Here is a 23286-nt window from a genome sequence, read left to right as displayed (position 1 = left end):
CTTTACAGTGAAGCTTTGTATAGGCCCAGGGAAGGTTTCTAACTAATTTGATGGAGTTTGCAACAACCTTCATAACGCCCCTGAAATAAATGCCCCTAAAGGCCTCTATGTGCAGTGCATGCCCACTAATATAGCTGAAAAATTTATTGGAATACCTACAGTTTAATGTTATGACCTATAGAGCTGCTTTGCTGATAGAAAATAACAAACTGTACATTATGGGATTCATTAAGATTAATTGCTAGTTAATTTCAAAGAGCTACTTAATTGCCATTTAACTTCAATTTCAATTCATGATATACAAACATTAAGAAGACAAAAAAATCATATTTTTCATTCTAAATCTAAAAAATCAATCTATATTAAACTTATCAATCGTTAAACCTTAAAAACAAATGATATATTTATTTAATTTTAAACTTTTTTAACAGGATAGCAAGAATGGAGGTAGAATATACGTGGATATTATGACAGGACAAAATTGGCGTCAATTTAGGTTGCTAACATGGAACTCGTTTATTGGTCAGTTCGTTCTGCTAATAGGAGGGGAGGGGATGGGGTAAAGGGGTTGGAGTTTCATTTACTAGATTACATGAAAATCTGGTGTAACATCAAGGTAATAATAAATCCATCGTGTCAAGGATAATAATGTTAAAAAAGAAGGGCTGCATACTTTTATAATTCACCAAAAAAACATCTACCAAAATTAATGAAGTAAATAACTTTATGATCGTCAATTTTCATTTCAGATTTTCAGAAAATGTTATAATAAATAATGAGTTTAACATGTGAATAAAAGATGCGGCATTTGGTTTTATTAATGCCAAGGTTATTTGGAAATGGTGACAGCTGTAATGCCAGGATGCCAGTGACAAATTCAATGTTAGCATTCTTCATTGTTATAGGTAATTTTATTACAAGTACAGCAACCCTACAATTACAGGCAATGCTTATTTGCTTTAAGTTAATTTTGATACCTTATCTTTTTTTTAATGTGATTTTTTCTGTGTCCCCTGAATGTAATTGCGCTTAATTAGTTTCCAAACATTTTAAACATTTTTAAAACTTGGTACATCCTCTAGTGTTTGTTTTTACTACAAGTATGGATTATTCGTGAGCAATATAAACCTGTTCAATTATCATTTAGGACACCCTGTTACCTTTAAATGCATTTAGTTTAAGTTTTGCGTCCGCAATACAATTCTTTAGGTTGTAATCAATTATTTCATAGTTTTGTATGGCACGTGTCTCAAAAAGAATTGCAGACAAAAATGGAGAAAGAAAGTTACAGTTTGGATCATATTTAAGTAATATAAGATTCTTTTTATCTGTCAACATAGTTTAACTTATCAGCAGTTATTATAATAACATTTTCTCAAAACAACATGATATAACAGCTATAATCCCTTAAATTAAATACCAAATAAAATGGCACTATTCAAAATGTATTTAACTAAAATGCTTACAAATTAAACATGGGCAAAAAGACATTGTTTTTATGAATGATAAATATTAAGAATGCCCCTAAAAAGTGTTTAGCTGTACAAAACTTGAAATCATACCGACAACCTCCTGTGACATGCACATATGATTTGACTTTGCCATTTTCCCGGAAATAATACCAACAATCTAAACACAATATATGTGGCAAACTAACTTTGGAGTGTTAATTTATTCTAACTTAAACAAGGACAATTATGCCAATGAGCAGTTCATAAAACATATTTATAGATTAGTTGTATGAGGGGAAAATCTAATATAAAATATTTATTAAAAAGTTATTTCAGTAAAAGTCTATTTTGGAAATCAAAACTAATGAAAAATTGGATTGACTCGTAATGAGCAGATTTTCTACCCTTTTTTGTTTTTCCCAAAATCAAAAAGTATCACAGACAAATATAGAAATTTTGTATTGTGTGAATATTAGACAATTATAATTTTCCATTGCATTTTCAAACTTTGACTAACATCCTGACTAAATTTATCATGTAAAGGGATACATTAAAATTAGGAAAATAAGAAGAAAAACAAGGATAGACCAGAAAAAAAACTTTTAATCATGGAAAGAAAACGAATTAAAGGGTTTCGTCGAATTTTCACAGAAGATTTTCTCCTATTTCTAGCGAATTTAATAACCATGCGGGGCTATCATCAATATTTAAAGTGTGTTACTTTTTAATATGTTTTCTTCAATACCTAAGATACTCAAATACTTCCTTTACAAGCCCCATCAATAAGTTTTGAGATATCTCCATATTTGAAGGAAAATTGACAAAAAAGGCAAATTTGGGTGTTACCTTTTTATATGCTCATATACCATAAAATCAATAAAAAAATATTTATTTTTATGTTTCTCTCAATTTTAAAGTTTGATTCTGTTGAAGTAAATATTCTTGAAGGGATTTATGCATTGATTTTACAGAAACATAATATTTGGTGGAAATAAATGATCTTCAAAAGAATTTTTTTTTGAAAATAAGAAATTTAACCCCCATTGCCCTAGAGGACAGCTGCTGACCTCTAGTGTTCATGGTTTTGTCAAGTACATGTTAAAGAAAAAAAATAGCCCAAAAAGTACATAAAAAAGGATCTTAATGTGTTAGAAAGTTAAATTGTTTAACTTCAAATTTGGGGATGCTGACCTTAAAGATGCTCTTACTGGTGGTGATGGTGACCCGAAAGGCATTGAATTGCATGAGCATTATGGCAACACAACTATTGATCTATGTTCTTATTTTTAAATTCCTAGCAGCCTCCAATGAAAAAATATAACAAGAACTTTAACAATCTTATAAAAATCACAGTATTTACCTTATGAATTTGAGAATAAAAAAATCATGAGTGTATATTTAGGGATTTCTCTTGATTGGAGGCTGCTAGGAATATAAAAATCAGAACATAGATCAATAGTTGTGTTGCCATAATGCTCATGTACTTCATTGCCTTCCGGGTCACCATCACCATCAGTAAGAGCATCTTTAAGGTCAGCATCCCCAAATTTAAAGTTAAACAATTTAATTTTCTAACACATTAAAATACATTTTTATGTACTTTTTTTGGCTAATTTTTTTCTTTAACATGTATTTGACAAAACCATGAACACTAGAGGTCAGCAGCTGTCCTCTAGAGCGATGGAGGATAAATTTCTTATTTTCCAAAAAGAATACTTTTAGAAATCATTTATTTCCACCCAATATTATGTTTCTGTATAAATCAATGCATAAATCCCTTTAAAACTATTTACTACAACAGAATCAAACTTTAAAAATGAGAGAAAAGTATAAATAAGTATTTTTTTATTGATTTTATGGTATCTGAGCATATAAAAAGGTAACACTCAAATTTGCCTTTTTTGTCAATTTTCCTTGAAATATGGAGATATCTCAAAACTGATTGATGGGGCGTGTAAAGGAAGTATTTGAGTATCTTCGGTCGAAAAAGGTCTAATTTGTAAGCATTTTTGACTGAGTTGTGGCCAAATAATGATGAAACATATAAAAAAGTAACACACTTTAATTATCATAACATAACCTATCAAAAGCTACAGGGAAAACAAAGAGTTCCAAGGGGGGGGGGGTAAAGAGGTGATTCCCCCCCCCCCCGTAGGCACCCCTAAAATATTTTTCATTTTACCCCCCCCCCATGTAAAATTACCCCCCCCCCCAAAAAAAAAAAATTACTATCAAAAGAATTTTTGGCGCGCTTCGCACGCATTTTTACTACTTAATATTTAATATTATTTCATTATTAGGTAGGTGCATTTTTACATTATCAAATTACCCCCCCCCTCAAAAAAAAAATTTACCCCTGCCAACAGATTTCAGAGGGGGTAAAAAATTTGCAGCTAGGTCGCGCGCCATTTTACCGCCCCCCCCCCCTCCAAAAAAAAAAAATACTCCCCCCGAAAAAATACGACGAAACCCGCTTCTTCGTCTTCTTTCCATAATCCACATATTTTTTTTCTTTACTTTTTTTTACCACTTATGAAAAACAATTTAAAGTAAAACAAGGAAATGGTTTAAACATAAATACATGTATGTGTACATATGTGAATCTTCTATTTCTATTTTCCTCATACCTATACAATAAACTTAGTTATACACATCTGTAAAAGCAGGGTGTCCCAAAATTATGTCAAACAAATAAAGTTGAGTGAGAATAGTTAAAAATAATATATGACTTTTTTAATATTTCTAAAATAAAAATCTTAAAGTGACCTAAAAAAAAACTTATTGTAATGAGTCGTATCATTGTGTCTTAGCAAATGGGCTGAATTTTGTACAGAATCCTGTACTTACGCAATTATGCAGCAATTTTATACACATTTTGTTTGTAACTTAAATCTATGTTATTTTTATTAAGTTTTGACACTATACAAGTGTTTATGTTCGTTTATTCCATCGTTTGATTTCGGAGCTTCGCTTTATGAATGTTGTAATTATTTTTCTTTCATATTATTAATCACTACAGTGACGTCTATAGAAGCTTTGCTGTTTAAAAATATGCATTTACCCTTGTCAAATCTGATTAATACAAGTAGATTATTTCCTTAAGCTTGTAAAAAATCAACAAAAGTTCACCAAGAATGCAAATTTAGTAGTTTTGCAGGTAGATTGAAACCCAAAACAAAACTAGAAAGATTTAAGTACAAGGAATACGTAAATACAACTTTTAATAGTCATAGTTTAATCTGCAAATAACATTTGTCTGAAAGTCCTAAATTATTATGATTATGGAATAAGCCTGTATAAAAGGTAAAGAAATTTCAATGCTTCATATAAACGTCAGTGCAGAAGTAAATAAAATTATCTCTATAATCTAGTCTTTAAATGTAAGTTTGGCTATATCAAGCATACTTTATTAAATGAATTTTGATATCTCTTACTGCGAAACTTCAAGAAATGATGAATTTTAATTAGTTATTTCTATACATTTGTTAATTAGTTGAGCTAAGCTTTTATATATATTGTCGACGTTGTTTTTCTACAATTATTTAATACTTCTATGTTAGTAAACAATATCTCATTACCCTTTTTCCAGTTTATAAGATTGTTGTTAAAAACGTTTTTTTCTGACGTCATAAAATAGCAATTTTAAAGAAATTGTGGAGAAAAAATTTAAAATTAAAAGATTTAAATTTTCTTTGATATTTCTAATATGTAGTAGAAGAGATTTTTCTTCCTTTTGATATTGAAATATTAATTTCAAAAAAAAATGAAAAATATGTAGGATAAAATTAATTTTTATTTTAAGTCATACTTCATGTTAGTTTGAAATCAACAAAGCGTTTAATATATTTCCAAAATTGATTTTATAAATAAAAATTACTACATTTAGCCTGTAATATTCGAGCAAAAGGTACTTTAATTCTATTGTCAAGTATACCAGATATAGACATTAAAAAACTTTTCTTAAATTTAACTTAAGCTTAAACATTTAATAGAAAAATGGAAAAGGGGAAAGTGTGATTAATTCACTCCCCCCACCAGGATAAAGAGCTGAAATTTTCAGGAATTAAGTTAATTTTATTCTTTATATTTTCACCAAGTTTTATTAAGATTCGTCAATTGGTTGAGGTGCTAGATCGAATAATACATTTTAAATTTTTCATGACTTTCTCAACTCCAATTCAAGGTAAACGGCTGAAATTTTAGGGATTGAATACTGTCATATTCTGCATACTTTTATCAAGTTTTATCAAGATTTGCTTATTGGTTGGGGTGCTAGTTCGATTCCTAGATTTTTAAGTTTTAATGATTTTCTTTACTCCTATTCAAGACAGACGGCTGATATTTATAGGGATTATATAAGTTAACAATTTACATATCCTCACAAAGTTTCATTAAGATATACTTATTGGTTGAGGTGCTAGATCGAATCTTAGATTTTCAAGTTATAAATCTTACTAGGTTTCGTGATTTTTTAGTTTAATATTTTTTGTGAAACTGCAGCATAGTTCATTTTCCATTCATAATTTTTGTGCTTCGCTACTTATGGATGTTGTCATCCTTGTTTTATTAATTAGTTCCGTTATTTTATTTCCAAATACACGTTCCCACTAGTATATTTTGTTTGATTTCGTGCAGACAAAATTTTGCAAATACCTTATAATATTCCCGCCACTGTTGTACATAAGTAAGTATGAAATTTAGCTGATACGCTGGTAAAACTGTTGACAGAAACTCAATACTCCAATGACATATTTGTCTTAGCTTCCTCCTTTAAATTAAACAAGGATGGAAGCGTCCATAATCTAAAACGATGATCAATATAAGAAATAATAATAAAGCAGGATATCATTTGGCATGGCATCTTGATTGATTAAATATTAAGTTAATATGATTTTGAAAATAAATTCCTTGTTTTCCTATTCTCAAAAAACGTCTAGTATTGATTTAAACATTGAAACTTCTTTATGAAATTTACTTCTTTTGTGTACAATTAAAATAGTTTTATAAAGAAGCTGTGCTTTTGAAAACTGTAAGGGAGGGTTAAGTTTATACATTTCTACAATTTATTTAGAATTTTAGATTTAGTTTGAAATTTCTTTGAAAAGCTAAGCTTTTAAGAATTAGGGTCTAGTGTAAAACAGTCTTATCCTATTATATAAAGTAGTAAGGTTTTATTTGTCTATATCTTGAGATTTTGACAACCACATAATCGATTTATTTCTCCATTTTAGGGAATCTTTGTATTGGTTAAGGTTAGTTACAGGCTATTTTATTTATTTATTTAAGTCTTCGAATGGTTTTAAGCTACATATATTCTGCTCTAATCTACCTCTTCGAATACTAGAACTATTGTAAAAATTAATAAATATTTGTCTGTTCATTAGGATCTAGCTAACTACTGTACCGATATAGTTTTAGACTACCTTTATTTATTTAGGCCATTTTAATAGAACCCCGATATAGAACTCTGAAGCCTGGGTTGAAGCCATTAGGGGACAATACAACTGCATTATGGCATTACATAAGGAGCAAACTGACCGACTGAACGACTTCAAGAATAGCTCATGTCATAGAAAAGAATGAATGTATGTACTATATTTGTCCAAAAATATACTTTATACATCTTTTCTTAATATAAACTTTACAAAAACTTTACTGTAAAGTAGTTTTCAGCTTATAGGTTATCATGGCTTGGGTAGGCATTATAAAGACAAATTGGTAAAAAATATAATATCGACATCAATACCAGGCAGATTAGCTCTTTTGGCGTTTAAGACATTTTAACGTTTAAGACGTTTAAGAAAACATTTTTGAAATACCATATTTCTGTCCGTAATGGAGTTATTAAAAACAAGGTTGAATAAATTTACGGCGAGCCTAATCGCTCTTAGGTCTTTCTGTAAGGCAAGACTCTAAAAATATTATTATGTTAAATTTGCTTAGTTATGTCAAACATTATATGAGTTTTTTGTAGAAAAAGTTAAGTTATTAAGTGTACTATGCCCAATCCCGGGGGGGGGGGTTAACCCCGTTAGGCTTATACCTGCGGTGCCTTCACCCTACAGGACTACCTAGTATCCAATTTTCTGTTTATTCGTTATTAAAAGCGTTGCAGCTCTATGATTAATAATGTTTGTTTGTCCCAATGTTAGATTTCTTGGACCTTTCATTTGTGTATGTTGGCATCCTTGATATTTGAATATATATTGAGCGTGACAAACTTTGTTTCTGGTTTGGACACGTTCAAGTTCAAGAAGTGTGCATTCAAAATTATTATTTTGAATATACATAAAAAAAAAATTTTACATCAAACTTTAAATCAAATACATGCCATCTAATAAAAGAGTACGTAAATGACGTAATAACGACATGCTTTATTAAAGTATTTAATGATATATAAGAGTCAGGGAGATGATTATGAATGCCAACGCTGGAATCTATTTTATAATACAATTCTAGCTGTTTCATATGAAAATCCATCTAAAAAAATCTACGTATTTTTCCTAAAACTTGTCAAATTGCTGAGTTGTTATCAACTTATCATAGAGTATTAACAACAGATAATATATAAAACGAAAATAGAATTGGAATTAAAATTTACACTGATGACAACATTAAAGGATTCTGTTTAATGACATACTCACATTTTTATGACATAATTATAGAGATGCTTAGCACGTTGTACCACGTTGTCCTATTAATCATTGTTCCAAAAATCAGATGAAAAGGATAATGTATGTCAAACAATCTAAAAATCAGGATGTTTAAAATGACGTACGGACTTTCTAGTAACCATTATGAATTCATCCAAATTTTATATCGATAGGACATTTCTAGCATGCCTGACGGTCGGACGTACAAACCCTAATTTTAGAAAAGCTTTGTTTTTAGAAATTGTAAGAGATATATCTTATTTTAGTCTTATTTTATCAGCTTGAAACCTTTCCTAATTTTTTTTAAATTGTGCAATAATGTGATCACAAAACTTTGCAATTGCTATTGACTTTCCTAACATTTCTTTTTTTGTTCTAAAATCCACAGCTGTTGCAGCGCTATAAATTGAGATAATTGTCCTTGTTTATGCTTGTAGACTAATGTATAATCTCAATAAATATCTTTTTCTTTGCTGAAACTTTGGTTCAAGTTTTGATATTATTTTGTCAACCATAATAACAAAACAAGACCATTACAGCCAGCAAAGCTTCTCTATAACTAGGGCATTTAGAAAGTACTTACAGAACAAAAGTACAGAAATATTAATGTATGATAATATTTCGCTAACTGGTGGACCTTTTCGACACCTTCGCAAAACCTCAAACCCAATCATTTAAAGTTGTAGGATTGTTTGTTTGTCTATTACAATCCCACTAATTACTGAACCGTTTGAGTTTTCCTTTTAAGGGAAGTTTTCAATAGGTCCTTGAATGTCTTTAGGTTATTCATTAGATATTTAGTTTTATGATGGGTTTAGCCTTTTTCACTTACCTCTCTCCCCTAGATTCTAGGGGCACACCTGCGATTGCAAAAAAAATAAAGTTATTTTTTCTTATTCAATTTTACTTTTAATTTGTTCAAAATGTTATGTTTAGATTTATAAGCTTTACTTCAATGTATGTTGTCTTCCTTGTTGGTTTCATGAAATAACAAGAAACAATTAATTATAAAGTTGGCCAATATTTAAAGCAGTAGGATGAAAAAAATTTTAAAAGTAAATTGTTATTATTTTGTTTTGAAATGCAATGCTATTTATCTAATATTTTTTTGTTGTGTGAATTCCTATTTGTGTTTTTTTTTACTTTCAGAAGGGGAGAATACTGAGTAATGGCACTTGAAGTTTTTATTATCAAGCTGTCTTTTTTAATGGTTTTTATGATAATCCTTTAGTTTACTTTTATGTCCTACATGTTCTAATTTCTTCTTTAATTCAATAAAGAAATGCCTGTCTCAAATTATTACTATTGCAGTTATATCAAATAAACTTAATGGATTTATTTGAGTCAAAGCTAAATAAAATCTGGAGTATATAAAATATTGTAAGTGAAATAACATGTCAAATTTATTGTTAAGACATTACTGCAAATACTTCTATATCAACAAAAAAAATGTAGAACAGCTATTACAAGCATTGCAGCAACTTTAGGCCGACAAAGATTTAAAAAATAGTTATTTCTCGCATCGTATTATAAACGGCTTTCCGCGGATATAGAAATTACAAGTATGAGATTAAAACTAGTTTTTTTAGCCCCGAGGTGCCGAAGGCAACGGCTAAAAAAACTGGTTTTAATCTTATGATTGTTTATTTCTATATACGTAGAAAGCTGGATATAATACGATGCTAGACATAGTTTTTTCGTATGGATGAGAACCGGTTCCTATCCACCGGATTCGAATGAATACGAGAAAAAAATTTAACTTTTTTTTAGAAATCAGGGAAAAGGGAATGTGATTCTGACAAACAATTCTAAGTGAAAATTTTCCCTCTACCCCCTTTTTTTTTCTCCCCTTCTTACCCACTTTCCTTTCAGTTACACCAAAAAACAAGTTTTACTCCAACTTTACTCCAACAAAATAGTTAATTTTTGGCAATTTCAAATGTAATTAATTGGCTGAATAACAGCCTCTGGTAGAAATAAGTAGATAATCTAAGGACATGGTATTCTCTTAGAAAGTTAAGCAATTGTACAGGTACTGATATCGTAAATCTGTGTGTGTGTGTATTGGTCTGTACATATGTGTGTATGCTTTCGAGACATAACTGAAATATGTTTTTATGTTACAGAGCAGTTTCTGTGAAAACAATCACGGATGTAGAAGACATTTGACAGACATTACACTAGTACCAAAAAGTTTTATAATCTGTAATTGGGGGGTTGTAAAATATAATTGGGAATGCATATTATTTTATTGTACATTGGTCAACAATATAGATAAAGTCAATTAAATTCAATATCACAGCAGACAGACATACCTTAAGTATCTATGCAACTTTAAACCAACAATATCTTGTCATATTGCAAAAATACCCACAAAATAAAATGAGACATTGATGTATTTGGGAGATTGCTTGATTTCTATACTATAAGCTTTGATTCACATAAAAATTCTAAGAAATAATTATGATTAAGGTTAATGAATAATGATAAAAAAAAATATTTAAATTGGTACACAATCTATAAAATATCAGCAAAATGGGTAGACCTAATTAGCATATATTTAAATTTACCTATCTTATACCTGATATGTTTTACCTCATTATATGCGAAACAAAAATTAGAGCATGTTTGTCGTAATATTTTGTTATTGATTTAAAAATTTTAGTGACAAATTAAACTGTTCCCTACATCTGTATGTGTAACACTTTACTTGATGCTGAAAGCTTAGAAATGCATCAATTACACTTTTAAGAAGTGCTCCTTCAAGCGTCAGAGAAACATGGACTTGGAAAATTAAGAAAATTTATTTATACTTCCACTAATAGATAAGAACTGTAAAAAACAATTGTATTGTATTATTAAACAACGTAATTTAGATCATTTATAAAATATGTAATTTTTTTCTCCAAATTTTGAAACTGGGAAGTAAATTATGCATTGATTATTATGTGACCTAGTTTGTAAATCCTCTATAATCATGTTTAATTACAAACTGAGAGCATTTTAATTGAAAATTATTACAGTATTCATACGAAAATTGAAATTTTGTTACTTTTATAAACAAAAGAGGATAAATTGAGAGAGAAAGGTTAGAAGGTTGTTGTTCTATTTAATTATTTATAGAGAGGCTTTTTTTCTCTTTATAGATACTTGATTGATACATTATAACTTTAAGCAAGACGGGCTTGATAGGTTCCATGGCACATATTCGGAATACCTATTATCGCCAAATAAACCTTTAATTACACATGATTTGTTTTAAAGTACTAAATGTGTAAAGTTGTGAGTTTTATAGGTTTAGTCTAACACTCTTACTTTTAGGTCAAACATGACAAAGCAGCAGTAAATAAAATTGTTTTTACCTTTTGTTATGTCGCAATTTATGTCCGATTCGAACCCATTGCTTATCTAACTCTAGTGATACAAAAATATATTAATTTAATGCGTGTTTATTTTTCAGTTCTACTACCAGTGCCAAGATGTTCTCCAAACTCCGTGACAAATCCAGCAGAATCTGAGTTCAGTTGCCAGGTATAAACAAATCCGTATTCGTTGGCTCAACAACTTTGGGGACTGTTATCTAGTTTTGATTGGTTGAGTGTTCAAACGTTTAAACTAAGAACATGCAGTAAACTACAGAAGGGGTAATTTTGTTTTTACATTGGAGATGTACATCAATTTATCGAAATTTCAATCCCTTCAGAGCCTTTAAATTTATAAATGCATGCTATGTGCTGAAGTAGTTGAATATGTTCGTGTTGTGTGTTTTGATGTACTTATGAGCCTAGTTAAATATGAAAGAAATCTGGATCAGTGTATTTTAAATTTTCCTGAAAGGATAATAATAATATCGGTCTAGGGTATTTCCTTGCTTCTCTGTGGGGGAAAAGTTTCACTCTTTTATGAATATTGAATGATGGCGATGCTAAAAGTTTAGTTTTAATTTTTTTAAATGGCTCAATTTCAAAGGTAGACAGCAACACATACCACTTCCAGAGCATCTTATATACTAAAAATATTTCGTAAAAATGACTCAATCTTGTTCTTTAAGAATCACTATGTAAAGACAATTCTCACTAAACTAGGTGAAACTTTAAATTTATTCAAATTGCATTTTCTAAATATCATAGAATACTTATTATGTGTTTTAACAATATATTGCATATTTACAGACGGTTTTTTAAAAATAAATCGTTAGCTATCAAACATATGTGATTTATATATTTATGAAAATGGATTTATTATTACTTGGAGCTTGCACCTGAATATCTTTGAGATAACGACCCCCCACCCCCCTCCAATCTCAACCCTTTACCCCATCCTCTTTTATGGGATAAATGAACTGACTAAAAAATGATGTCCATTTTAGCAACCTAAATTGATGACAATTTTTTCCTTGTCATAAAATCCAATTTTATTCTATATCCATTTTTACATTAACTTTTTTTTTGCTCGGGACTCTTTTAAATAAGCATCCTGATTACTCGTCTACAGTTATCTTTGAATGTAAAACTTAAAGTGCAGTCATGTATAATCTTTTGTTTTGAAAATTGGATGAATTTACTTTACATAACCCACAAATTTTCCTTCTTCCAGCAAAATGCTTGGGATAAATGAACGGGTATAAAATGGAAGCTTTCTTGTAAAGATGAGTAAAATCGGTACCGTTGCTTAAAGAAATTATGCCTATTATATTAACAAAATTATTCAATTGTAAATAGTATTTTACCGTTTCATAACCTGTCCTTTTTTATGATAAAAGATGATAAGTCTGTCTAGTGTTTAGAACCAATTTTACCAGATGACACTAAAACAAACTTTTACCATCTGTCTATTATTCAAATTTTAGGGTATATCAATATTTCCATTATATTTGACATAGATCTTTTGATAGATTAATGTTTGGTTGCTCGGTTGGACTTACATACTTACATACTTACAAAGCTATGTCCATTTCTGAAGAATAACTTACCTATAACGATTATGATAGGAATAAATTTAAATTAGTAGAACATAAATCTATCAATTTTGGTCATATGCCATGATTATCTGTCTGAAATCATCCTCTGCTGTGTGCGAAATTAGCCTGAAGTTTTAACAGAACATATAATTATGTGAAGATAATCTATTTCCTTTACTCCAATAATGATTTGCAATTAACATAATTTATGTAAATTTTTACATATTTTCTTATTCCTTTATTATTGAAATATTTGTAATGTATGCCATTATTCAAATTCTCCTTACATTTTCTAACTTCCTACAGTTTAATCATTTACAATATATTACAAGTTATGTAAAACATGTATGTAATATAGCATTTTAGGGAATAAAAATGTCTTTTCGATTGTTATTATACTTACATAACTACATGTAGTAAAGCCATGCTGATGACTTAGGAATATGGTGTATGCGTACATAGCTTCATTGTTGAGTAGCCATACTATTACTGAAAACAATATTTATTTAGAATAATGTAACGGCTCAAACAGGATTAACCGCAAGATTATTTTGCTGTTTGGGAGCTCAAAATTCTGATCTTTTGGTAAGTTTATTTAAAATATTAAAAACATATGGTATAAATTGCAAAATGACAATTTCTTGAAATGTTGAGGCAGGCGGTGGTATTTTTAATTTGACTGGCAATAATATTGAGAAAAATAGTTGTATATCTTAAAGTGTCTAGAAAATATGGCGTAATACAATACAATTGACCAATGATAGACCAGAATACATTTTACTATTGGTCAATTAGAATGTATACTGGCCTATTATTGGTCATTTGTTTTGTATAATGTCAATTTTTACATGCACTATAAGATGCTTTTTGTATATCCTATTCCCTAAAATAAAATCCGTTGAGAAATGAAAGTATTTATTTATGTTACTTAGACATAATCAAAGCATTTGATAACGCTTAGGTATTGTATTAATGAATAATTTGGCCGGAAAATAAAAAGAAAAGTAGAAGGCAAAATAATTCCTTATTATTACCTTACATATAATATGTCGGTCTTTTAAAAAGGGTTCCAGGACAAACGCAGGAGTCTCAAATGTCAGAGTTGACAAACGCAGGAGTGTTAAAATATTAATTTTATTAAGTGTTTCTATACAGATTAGGTTAGGTTAAGATATGAATGAACAAATAAGCCCCCCGCAGGGGTTAGGCATTTAAAAAACCTACAACGTGGTCTAAAATATGTTAGGTAAAGTTAAATGTCTACTCCGACGTTTGGGACTCCTGCGTTTTTCGTAGGACCAACCACCTAAAAAAGTAATTTGTGTTACATTGACCTCACTAATGCATTTGATTTAGATATCTTGGGTGCGCCAGCGAGACCTCGTAATTCTGAGCCATGGAACTACAGTTTTTACCTCCGATTCAAGAGTACAGGTAAAATATAAGATTTTTTCACAAAACATGCACTAATTGCATTTGCCTAAATTTTAAAGCTTCCACTAAAATTGACAATGACAATCCTATTATATAAAGTAATAGGGTTTCTTTGTCTGAACCGCACGATTTTGGTAACTACAGAACTATTTGAGTCTTCAAATAAATCCCGGGGTTGTTTTAGGCTATTTAATTTTAGAATTCAGCGCAACCGCTAGTAATAAATAAAGTAGCGATGAAAAGTGTTGACGTGTTTATTCTAATTCCTATTAGCATAATTATTGTATTATTTGTTTTATTGCCTTTTTTACTCAATTAGACTATGTTATTATACAAAGCGTCCATTTTGAGTAACTTCAGCATAAAACTTTTCTACTTTTTTTTGCCAGTTAGTTGATTATTTTATTGAATAAAAAGGTTAAACATTATTCTTTTAATTCTTAAATTTGTACTGCCAAAAATAAGGATAAAAGGTATTTTTTTATCAATAAAATACTTGCAAAATGGTAACACTAATAACACTAATGGATGCACAATTAACAAGGATGAAAATATTTTAAATTGTGCAGAGAAAATTAGAAATAAAAAACAAAGAAATAAATATATATATATATATATCTTTCTGAAGATTGCCAACGCTTGAAACTTTAAGTTAAAGATATATAAAATTGATGAAAAAACGTTGTTTTACTATCTATAATACAAAGTAGCTTGATGTCTTTCCGTCCGTCTGTCCGTCCCTTAAGATCTCGGATACTCTTCAGGGAATATATCTACTAGTCCTGTGGTGATTTTAAGCTATTTTCTTGGGAGGTGGGACACCCCTACTACCCCCCCCCCCCCAAATGAAATTTTTTTATGGCATTTAATTTGAAATGTAGTGTCTGAAGCACCAGAGTTACTTCATTTTTAAAATTTTTTAAATATAACAAAATATAAATTTTATTTCGTCAACTATATCTCAATTACTGTTTTTGTGGATACCTGATCATTGGTCCTGGGGAGGTTTCAAGCTACCTCATTAATTTCTCCTCAATAAGATCAAGGTGTCTCTGTGTAAAATATCAATCAAAAGTACGTGAAATAAAAGAAGCGGGAATAATATAACATGTATAGAGATGCTACGTATCTATAAATTAGTTTGGCCTGCCATTGAATAAAAATTAGTTTACCCCATGAGTGAATAAAAATTAGTTTCTGCCATCAATGAACTTTTCTTACTGCAAAATTGCATCCAAAGTGCTCATACAAACCTTTTAAAAAACTGATTGACAATTTGAGTCAATATCAGTATTAGCTACCTAAAAATATGCAAAAAAAACAGGACAGAGCCTACAAAAAACAAAAAAGCTTTTTTTAGATAATTATCAAAAATAGATTTCTGTAAGATACAGATCTTAATTTATAATTTAGATCTATACATTTAGTAGCAAAGATTTTGAAATGTATTGATTTGGTGTCTTTTTGAGGCACCATCTGTTTTTAGGTCATATTTATAAGAATTTATCTCTCGTGACTAAGTATTTTTTATCAAAGCCTTGTTAATTTTTAATTATATCAAAGATACTAACAATTACTCGTATAGAATACAATAAATTTGCTATAAATTAACAAACAAGATTCTAGCCCATTCGATCCTCGGAATTTTTTTTTCTAAAAATTTATGTTTGGTCCATATGGGATATTTTAGAATTCACAAATAAATGCTAAAAATTTTAAATTTGTGCTTCATCTGATGAATACTTTACTTTCTTTTTGTATAAAAGTGTTTAAGTTGGAGCAAATGAAAAAAAAACAAAGTTTGACAATTTGACACTTCATGCTCTTTCCTTACCACTTACAGGAATTTCTGTCTTTATTTAGTGACAAAGAAATTCTTTATTTAATCTATTTGTCTGTTTGATGGTATTTTCTAAAGTACTACATAAGTGTGATGTATAGTCCCTTTCTTCCTGACTTAAGAGCAATGCATGTATTATATAGTTTAGCTTTTAGTTCTTGTGTCAACGGTTTCGGAGCAAGACATTGCTCTGCAACACGACACGAACATAAAAGTGAACAGTTGTCTTAATATTAATGTTATTATTGTATGTTAACCTTGTATTGAATTAATACACTTTATAAGAATATTTAGCTGTTTGTTCTTGCTATTACTATACGTCATTTTGGCGCAGTAGTGTAGTACGAATCTACGGCTCAGATTTTCTGTTAATTGTATTATTTCTTTGCTTTAGTTTTGTTCAGGAATTTTTGGACGCCATGAAGGTGGACATTGATTATTACAAGAAGTTGTCCCCGGCGGAGAAGGAGGAGTATATGCTCCAATTGTTGGCCTCGCTGCAGGGTGATATTCATTCTAATGGGGATAAGCTGGATAATCTTACTGGAAGAATGGCGCCGCTGGAGGCGAAAGTGCAGGAATTGACGGATAATGTTGATACTAATGTTGCTGCGGTTACTGGACTGGCTACTCGGATAGACGATTTGGAAGATCGTCTTAATAAGGTGGTGGAGCCTAGTGTTGATAATGATATCAAGACTGAAAATGTGACTGTTGTGAATGAGTTTATGACTGGCCAGCAGCGAATTCTTGAAAAGATTGCCCAGCAGAATAGTTTGAATGACCAGCAGAATGGTTCGAATACCCAGCAGAATGGGTCGAATAACCAGCAGAATGGTTTGAATAACTCTATGCCGTGGCAGAGGACGGCTGGTGGATCTGGAGGATTTGGAGGATCAGAAGAGAAGCCTAAGTTGTTTGCTGGTGGTTCTCGGCCTATTTTTGGTGGTATGCAGGGAAATGAAGATAAGATCATAAAACTTTGGGAATTGTCTAGAGTGGATGCTGTGGACAATATCTATAATGGAGTTCTCATGTGGTGGCCAGCCCTTTCTGAGGTTGATGTGGAGGATTTTAATACGCTCAATTTTTTTGAAGCTGGACTGAGTGATTCGCAGGTTAGTTGGTGTAAATCTCTTGTTTATGTACCAGATAGATCTCTGTATGTTTCGCAGGGGGAGGAGAATGTGCATAGGTACAATGAAACATGTGCTAAACTTGATGATCAGTTCAGAAAAAATGCGCCTGAATTTGCAGTTGACGATGATGTGATTTTCTTTGATGATTATTTGGAGAGATTTTGGATGACTACTAGACGTTATCATATGACTAATCATCAAGTGTGTAAGGAAATTTTGTTTGATAAATGTGTGGGTGTAAGAACCGCTTGTGGTTATACACTAAAACCTGCTGATATGGAGAATAGACAATTAACATTAAAGGGGTACTTGTGTAAGATGCGGGAGACATTTTTACCACCCGACATGAAAAATGTGTGTAAAGATGCGTATTTGAGTGTTAAGCAACATGAGAATGATAAGATTGATGCATTTTTTGATAAGATACTATCTTTCTGGAAACGTGCGTATCCGAAACCAACTGATGATATGTTTATGGATTTCTATTCTCAAGTGTGTAATGTGGTTTTATCTCCACTTTTGGCTAATCAGATGCGTCAATTTGCATTGGATTTGGAGCGTGACGGACAAGTGCGAATGATAACGAAGTTTCGGACAGAGTTAATAGTTAAAGCACAATTGATTGTTAAAGGGCTACAATTTAATCAAATTTCAGGGTCAATGGCTAGAGGATGTACAACAAACCAGATGGCTTTGGCTAAGACGATGGTTGGTGGCGTTGGTTCCAAGTCAAATCCTGTAACTATTGATCAGGTTAGTGATGAAGATAATTTGTCATATGAAATAAATCAATGTGAAATTGATTTAGCTGATGAATTTGGTGGACCAGCTGAACTTATTCCTTTAATTGGCGCAATTCAAGGTGGTTTTATTTGTTATTATTGCAACAGAAAGGGTCACATGATGAGGGATTGTTTTGATATTAGAGATAAAAAGTTGCCTAATCCTAAAGGAAAATACTTTTTGCGGTGGGGAAACAAGCCTTTTGTTCCTTATAAGACGGGGCAAAAGAGTTTTAAAAAGAATGAAAATAGTTTGGATAAAAAGAAATTGGTTGGTGAAATTGAAGGAGAGGTGAAAGAAGGGGAGGATACGAAGGAAGTGGCGCATGTCGATGGTTTAGGGGCAAGCGATTATGATGACGACCTTGTAGCGGAAGTCGAGGCATGGAATAATGCTATTATAGATGACATTTTATGGTTTTAATGTTTTGAATGTATTATAATCATAAAACCTTATTCCATTTTCTACTTGTTACGCGGCATTGTTTTGATTTATGCGCATTGTAAATAAACAACAACAAAATAAAATTAATGATAAAGAGTGAACGAAGCAACTCTAATTTTGTGATAATTTATTTTGATGGTTTATTTTGAATTATGAAAAGATAACATATTGTTTATAAGCCTATATGAAATTACGAGATTATGTTATAATGGAAATCAAAATAATTAATTTAGTTTTTGATTATGTTTTGTTGAAATTATGAAAATTCATTTTTGTTTCAGACTGTTGTGGAGTCTAACAGGGATAAGAATAATAAAAAGTGAAAATGAAAAATGAATTAGGAATACAATTTTGTAAAATTGCTATTGAAAAATATTAAATTGAATTTTAAATTGAATTAAATTTGATAAAAATGTGAAATTAGATATTTGAAAAGTATTAAATTTTGATGAAATGTGGAAAATTGTTTTAAAAGATGAGTCAGTTATTGTGATTTAAAGTATTCGATTTTAAAACAATTATATTGCGATTTAGTGATGTTGATTCAGCAAAATTTTTAATGAAGTTTAGAATTTCATGAAGCAAAATTGTTATAATGCATTAGATATAATCGTGGAGAAGTCTCTTTCTATGAAGGAAGAGAGGGGCTGTCTCTCGGAGCTGGTATGCACAAATATGGTGGAGCTGTCTCTTTTGTTGGAGGAGAAAGGGGGAGTGAACATATTTGCAACGAATATTGCACTACCTCTCAGAGTTGGTATGCGCAGATATGGGGGAGCTGTCTCTTTTGTTTGAGAGAAAGGGGGAGTGACCATATTTGCAAAGAAATTTGCACTGTCTCTCAGAGCTGGTATGCGCAATATGGGGCGGTGTATAGAGGTAGCTGAAATGATTATCGGGCGTGGAGCGCGCCATGCGCAGAAAGTTGAGCTGCGCAGAGAAGCAAAGCTGCGCAAGAAAGTGCTCTCAGGTATTGAGATATATAGTTAGTTGAATTTCGACTTTAAAACCTTTTATACATCTCAGTTTAATCTGACAATAATAGTTTTGTTAGGTAATATTTTATTGAATTTCAAAGAATTGAACTTATGGTATTTGGAAAGATTAATTTGCTTGGTGATTGATAATGTTTGATCATGTCATATTTCTTAATACAACTTCTTTTATTGTGTTACAAGTTATTGGTTCAGTGAAACATTTATTTATGGCATCTAAAATCATTGTATTTATTTTAGATTGGCTGAGAAGAGTGTTTTTGGTGATTGGGAGATACTGTCATCATTATTTATTTGATGGTGAGTTGTTATGATTTCATGTTGTTACCATTTGATTACCATTATATATATATATTGCTGTTCGAAAAATAGTCTTGTAAATTTGTTATATATATATTAATATCAATATTAATTCTTATGTACAGTGATTTTTCATCAATTGGCATCTAAAATTTTGTAATATTTTAGATTGGTCGGAGAGAAGTTTACTGATTGTGGATTAACAAATAGTTTGGGGAGTTTCTGTTGGCCGGAGAATTTCTGTTGTTGATTGTGGATTAAGAGATATTTTTGGACGTTTCTGTTGGTGGATGAAATATTGTCGGTGAGTGAATTGTTTTATTCAGTTCTTTTGTTATTTGTTGTAGACAGATAGGTAGTTATTTGATAGACAATTGGATAGTTACAACCTCATAACTGTTGGTGTGAGTTAGATAGCTGTTTTATAAGTTTCATGAAGATTCTGAGATGGCGGCTGGAGCGGCTGAAGTCTATGTTCCAACAAAGATTGGTGGCATGGAAATCCTGACCTTATTTGATAGCGGCAATGCAAGAGGCTGCCTGATATCTCAAGTGTTGGCTAGAAAGCTTGATTGTGTGATTGAAGAAACGGATTCGAAAGCAACAGGCGTGCAGGGTTCCAGCATCAAGATTGATGGTGTTGTTCGGAATGTTGAATTTCAGATTGGAGGTCACAGTTTTCAAGAAGATTGTTTTGTTATTTCCGGCATGACTGTACCTATGAACCTAGGCAGTTATTGGTTGAACAAAAATAACGTGAAGACGATATTTGCCAAAGACGGCAACAGGATTGAGATGCATGGAATCAGTGTGAATTTAGTAGCTAAACGGAAAATTGTAGTGAAGAATTTGGTTCATACAGTTTTGGAGAAAATGGAGAAAGCAAGAACTAAGAAACCTGAGATTAATGTAGCTGAGTTACAAGACCAAAAATGGATTTGTTCATTGAAAAATCGAATAGAAATTCCTGCATTGAGTACAGTGGTGGTAGAAGTTTCAACTAAAGGAAATATGCCTGAAGGACAGTTGTGTTATATAGCTCCTAGACAAGGTTACTGTAGCCGAAACAACTTGTTGATAAACGAAGGAATTACTGAGGTGGGAAAGAACGGTAAAATTATGACTAAAATCACGAATTTTGAAACTGTTACGAAATCTGTTCCTGCTGGTACTTTGGTTGGAAATTTGTTTGTGGCGGAGAAGATAGCAATGCTGCAAGAGAACAGGGTTAAAGAAGATGTGTCAACAACATTAAAGAAGATTCGTTTTATTAAAGATAAATTGAAGTTGGATAAAGTTCCGTTTTTAAAGGATAATGTTTCTTTGAAAGGAAGGATAGTTGGTTTGTTTTTAAAGAATTTCAAGGCATTATCGATTGATCCTACGGATATTGGATCTTGTACTTTGGAGGAGTATGATATTCAGTTGGTTCCTGGAGCTCAACCTTTCAAGAATAGGCTGATTAGACTCAATCCTCATCATGCAGAGAAACTAAAAGAACAGATTGATTTATGGTTGGAAACAGATGTGATAGAAGAATGTAATTCACCGTTTAATTCTGGAATTTTTGCTGTTAAGAAGAAGGTTGGAAATACTAACGAGGTGAAAGTCCGTTTTGTCCTGGACTACCGCTCATTAAATGAGATAACTGAGAAGATCTGTTACCCTTTGCCTAACATTGGTGAGCTATTTGACAAACTTGGAGGAAAGAAGATTTTTACGTCTATTGACCTAACTTCAGCATATAATTCAATGCATTTGAAGGAATCTGTCAGGAAATATACAGCATTTTGTTCTAATGGACGGCAATATTGCTTCAAGAGGCTTCCGTTTGGATTGACCAATGCTCCAAGTGCATTTGTAAAGTTGATGGATAGAGTAATGGATTTGAGTCCTGAATTAAGGGCATTTTGCCTAGTTTACCTGGACGATGTTCTTGTATATAGTATGAATGTGGAGGAACATCTGGAACATTTGAATATTCTACTACGAACATTCTGTGAAGCAGGCCTCAAGATTAATCTTGGAAAATGTACATTGTTTGCAGAGGAAGTGAAATTTCTGGGCCATATTATAAATGCAGAAGGCATATTTATGGACCAAGCATATATTGAAAAGATTAAGAATTGGCCAGTACCTGAAACAGGTAAAGATATTCAAAGATTTACTGGTTTCATAAATTATTATGGTTCATATTTCAAGAATTTTTCTGATATTACAGCACCATTGAACAAATTTAGAAACAGTAGTAAAATAGAATGGGATGAAAAAAGTATGGAAGCTTTTACAAAGACTAGAGAATTGTTCTGTGAAGAAATAAGTAAATCGTTCCCGGATTGGAGAATGGAGGCTGAACCATTTGTGTTGGATACAGATTGGTCATCTACAGCTATGTCTGCGGTGTTAAGTCAAAAACAAAATGGACAAGAGAAGATGATATCGTGTTGGTCACGTGTTTGTTCAACTCATGAAGCCAATTATGCAGCACATAAAGGAGAATTATGTGCATTAGTAAATGCTGTTGAAAGATTTGAATGTTATTTGAGACACAAGAAGTTTATCGTGAGAACTGATTCAGCTGCACTGAAACATCTATCTACTTGGAGGCAGAACGGATATTTTGTTGGTCTCACCATAAGGTGGATAAATTTTTTATCCACCTTCAGTTATGAGGTTGTACATAGGCAGGGCAAGATGCATACTAATGTTGATATATTGTCACGTACTGCATTAAAGGATAGTAAAGATAGGATATCTAAATTATCGACAGACGAACAAGGAGAGTTAATATTGGATACTGTATATCAATTGGAAGATCCTAAATTATGTCTTATTGCAGGAATTGGAGCAGAGACGGCCAGTCAAATATCATCCAGATTGAAGGCGAGAGAATTTAGTCGTAGCCTGGAGAAGGATCCTGTTTTAGTTGAGGTGAGGAAATTTATTGTAAATAATGTCAAACCTACGTCCAGAGAATTGTCTCAAATGCCTTATCGTGGTAAACAAATATTAAGATTTTTTGAACATCTGAGTTATAAGGATGGTTTAATTATCCTGACTTCACCTATGCGGCTTCAGAAAGAATTTCAATTTATTGAACGGGTAGTGGTACCTATTGGAATGTACAATAAAGTTTTCTTGTTAGCTCATGCAGATGTTACAGCGGGGCATAGGGGTTATTTGGAAACTTTGAGCAGGATTAATCGTCACTTCATTTTTCCCTATGTATCTAAATATGTAGCGGCGGCAGTTGCAAATTGTGTCATTTGTTTGAATAGACGTAAAAA

At 31.3% G+C, this 23286-nt stretch overlaps 1 protein-coding gene across 2 annotated transcripts in view; it reads left to right on the top strand.

The window, feature by feature from the left end:
* The first annotated feature begins 753 nt into the window (after nt 1-753).
* Nucleotides 754-23286, top strand: part of LOC145315139 (uncharacterized) — a 39682-nt gene continuing 17149 nt past the window's right edge. For both annotated transcript variants that reach the window (XM_080155186.1, XM_080155187.1), the window contains exons 1-4: nt 754-905; nt 11565-11635; nt 13575-13649; nt 14421-14498. In XM_080155186.1, coding sequence (XP_080011312.1) covers nt 800-905; nt 11565-11635; nt 13575-13649; nt 14421-14498 — 330 coding nt within the window. In that variant the 5' untranslated portion in view covers nt 754-799. The remainder of the gene's footprint in view (nt 906-11564; nt 11636-13574; nt 13650-14420; nt 14499-23286) is intronic.

This window comes from Acartia tonsa, chromosome 3 (genome assembly GCF_053477335.1).
Source record: "Acartia tonsa isolate MP-2025a chromosome 3, ASM5347733v1, whole genome shotgun sequence".
NCBI classification, from domain to species: Eukaryota; Metazoa; Arthropoda; class Copepoda; order Calanoida; family Acartiidae; genus Acartia; species Acartia tonsa.
Note: the sequence above shows the minus strand (reverse complement) of the source record. Positions and strands in the feature narration are given on the sequence as shown.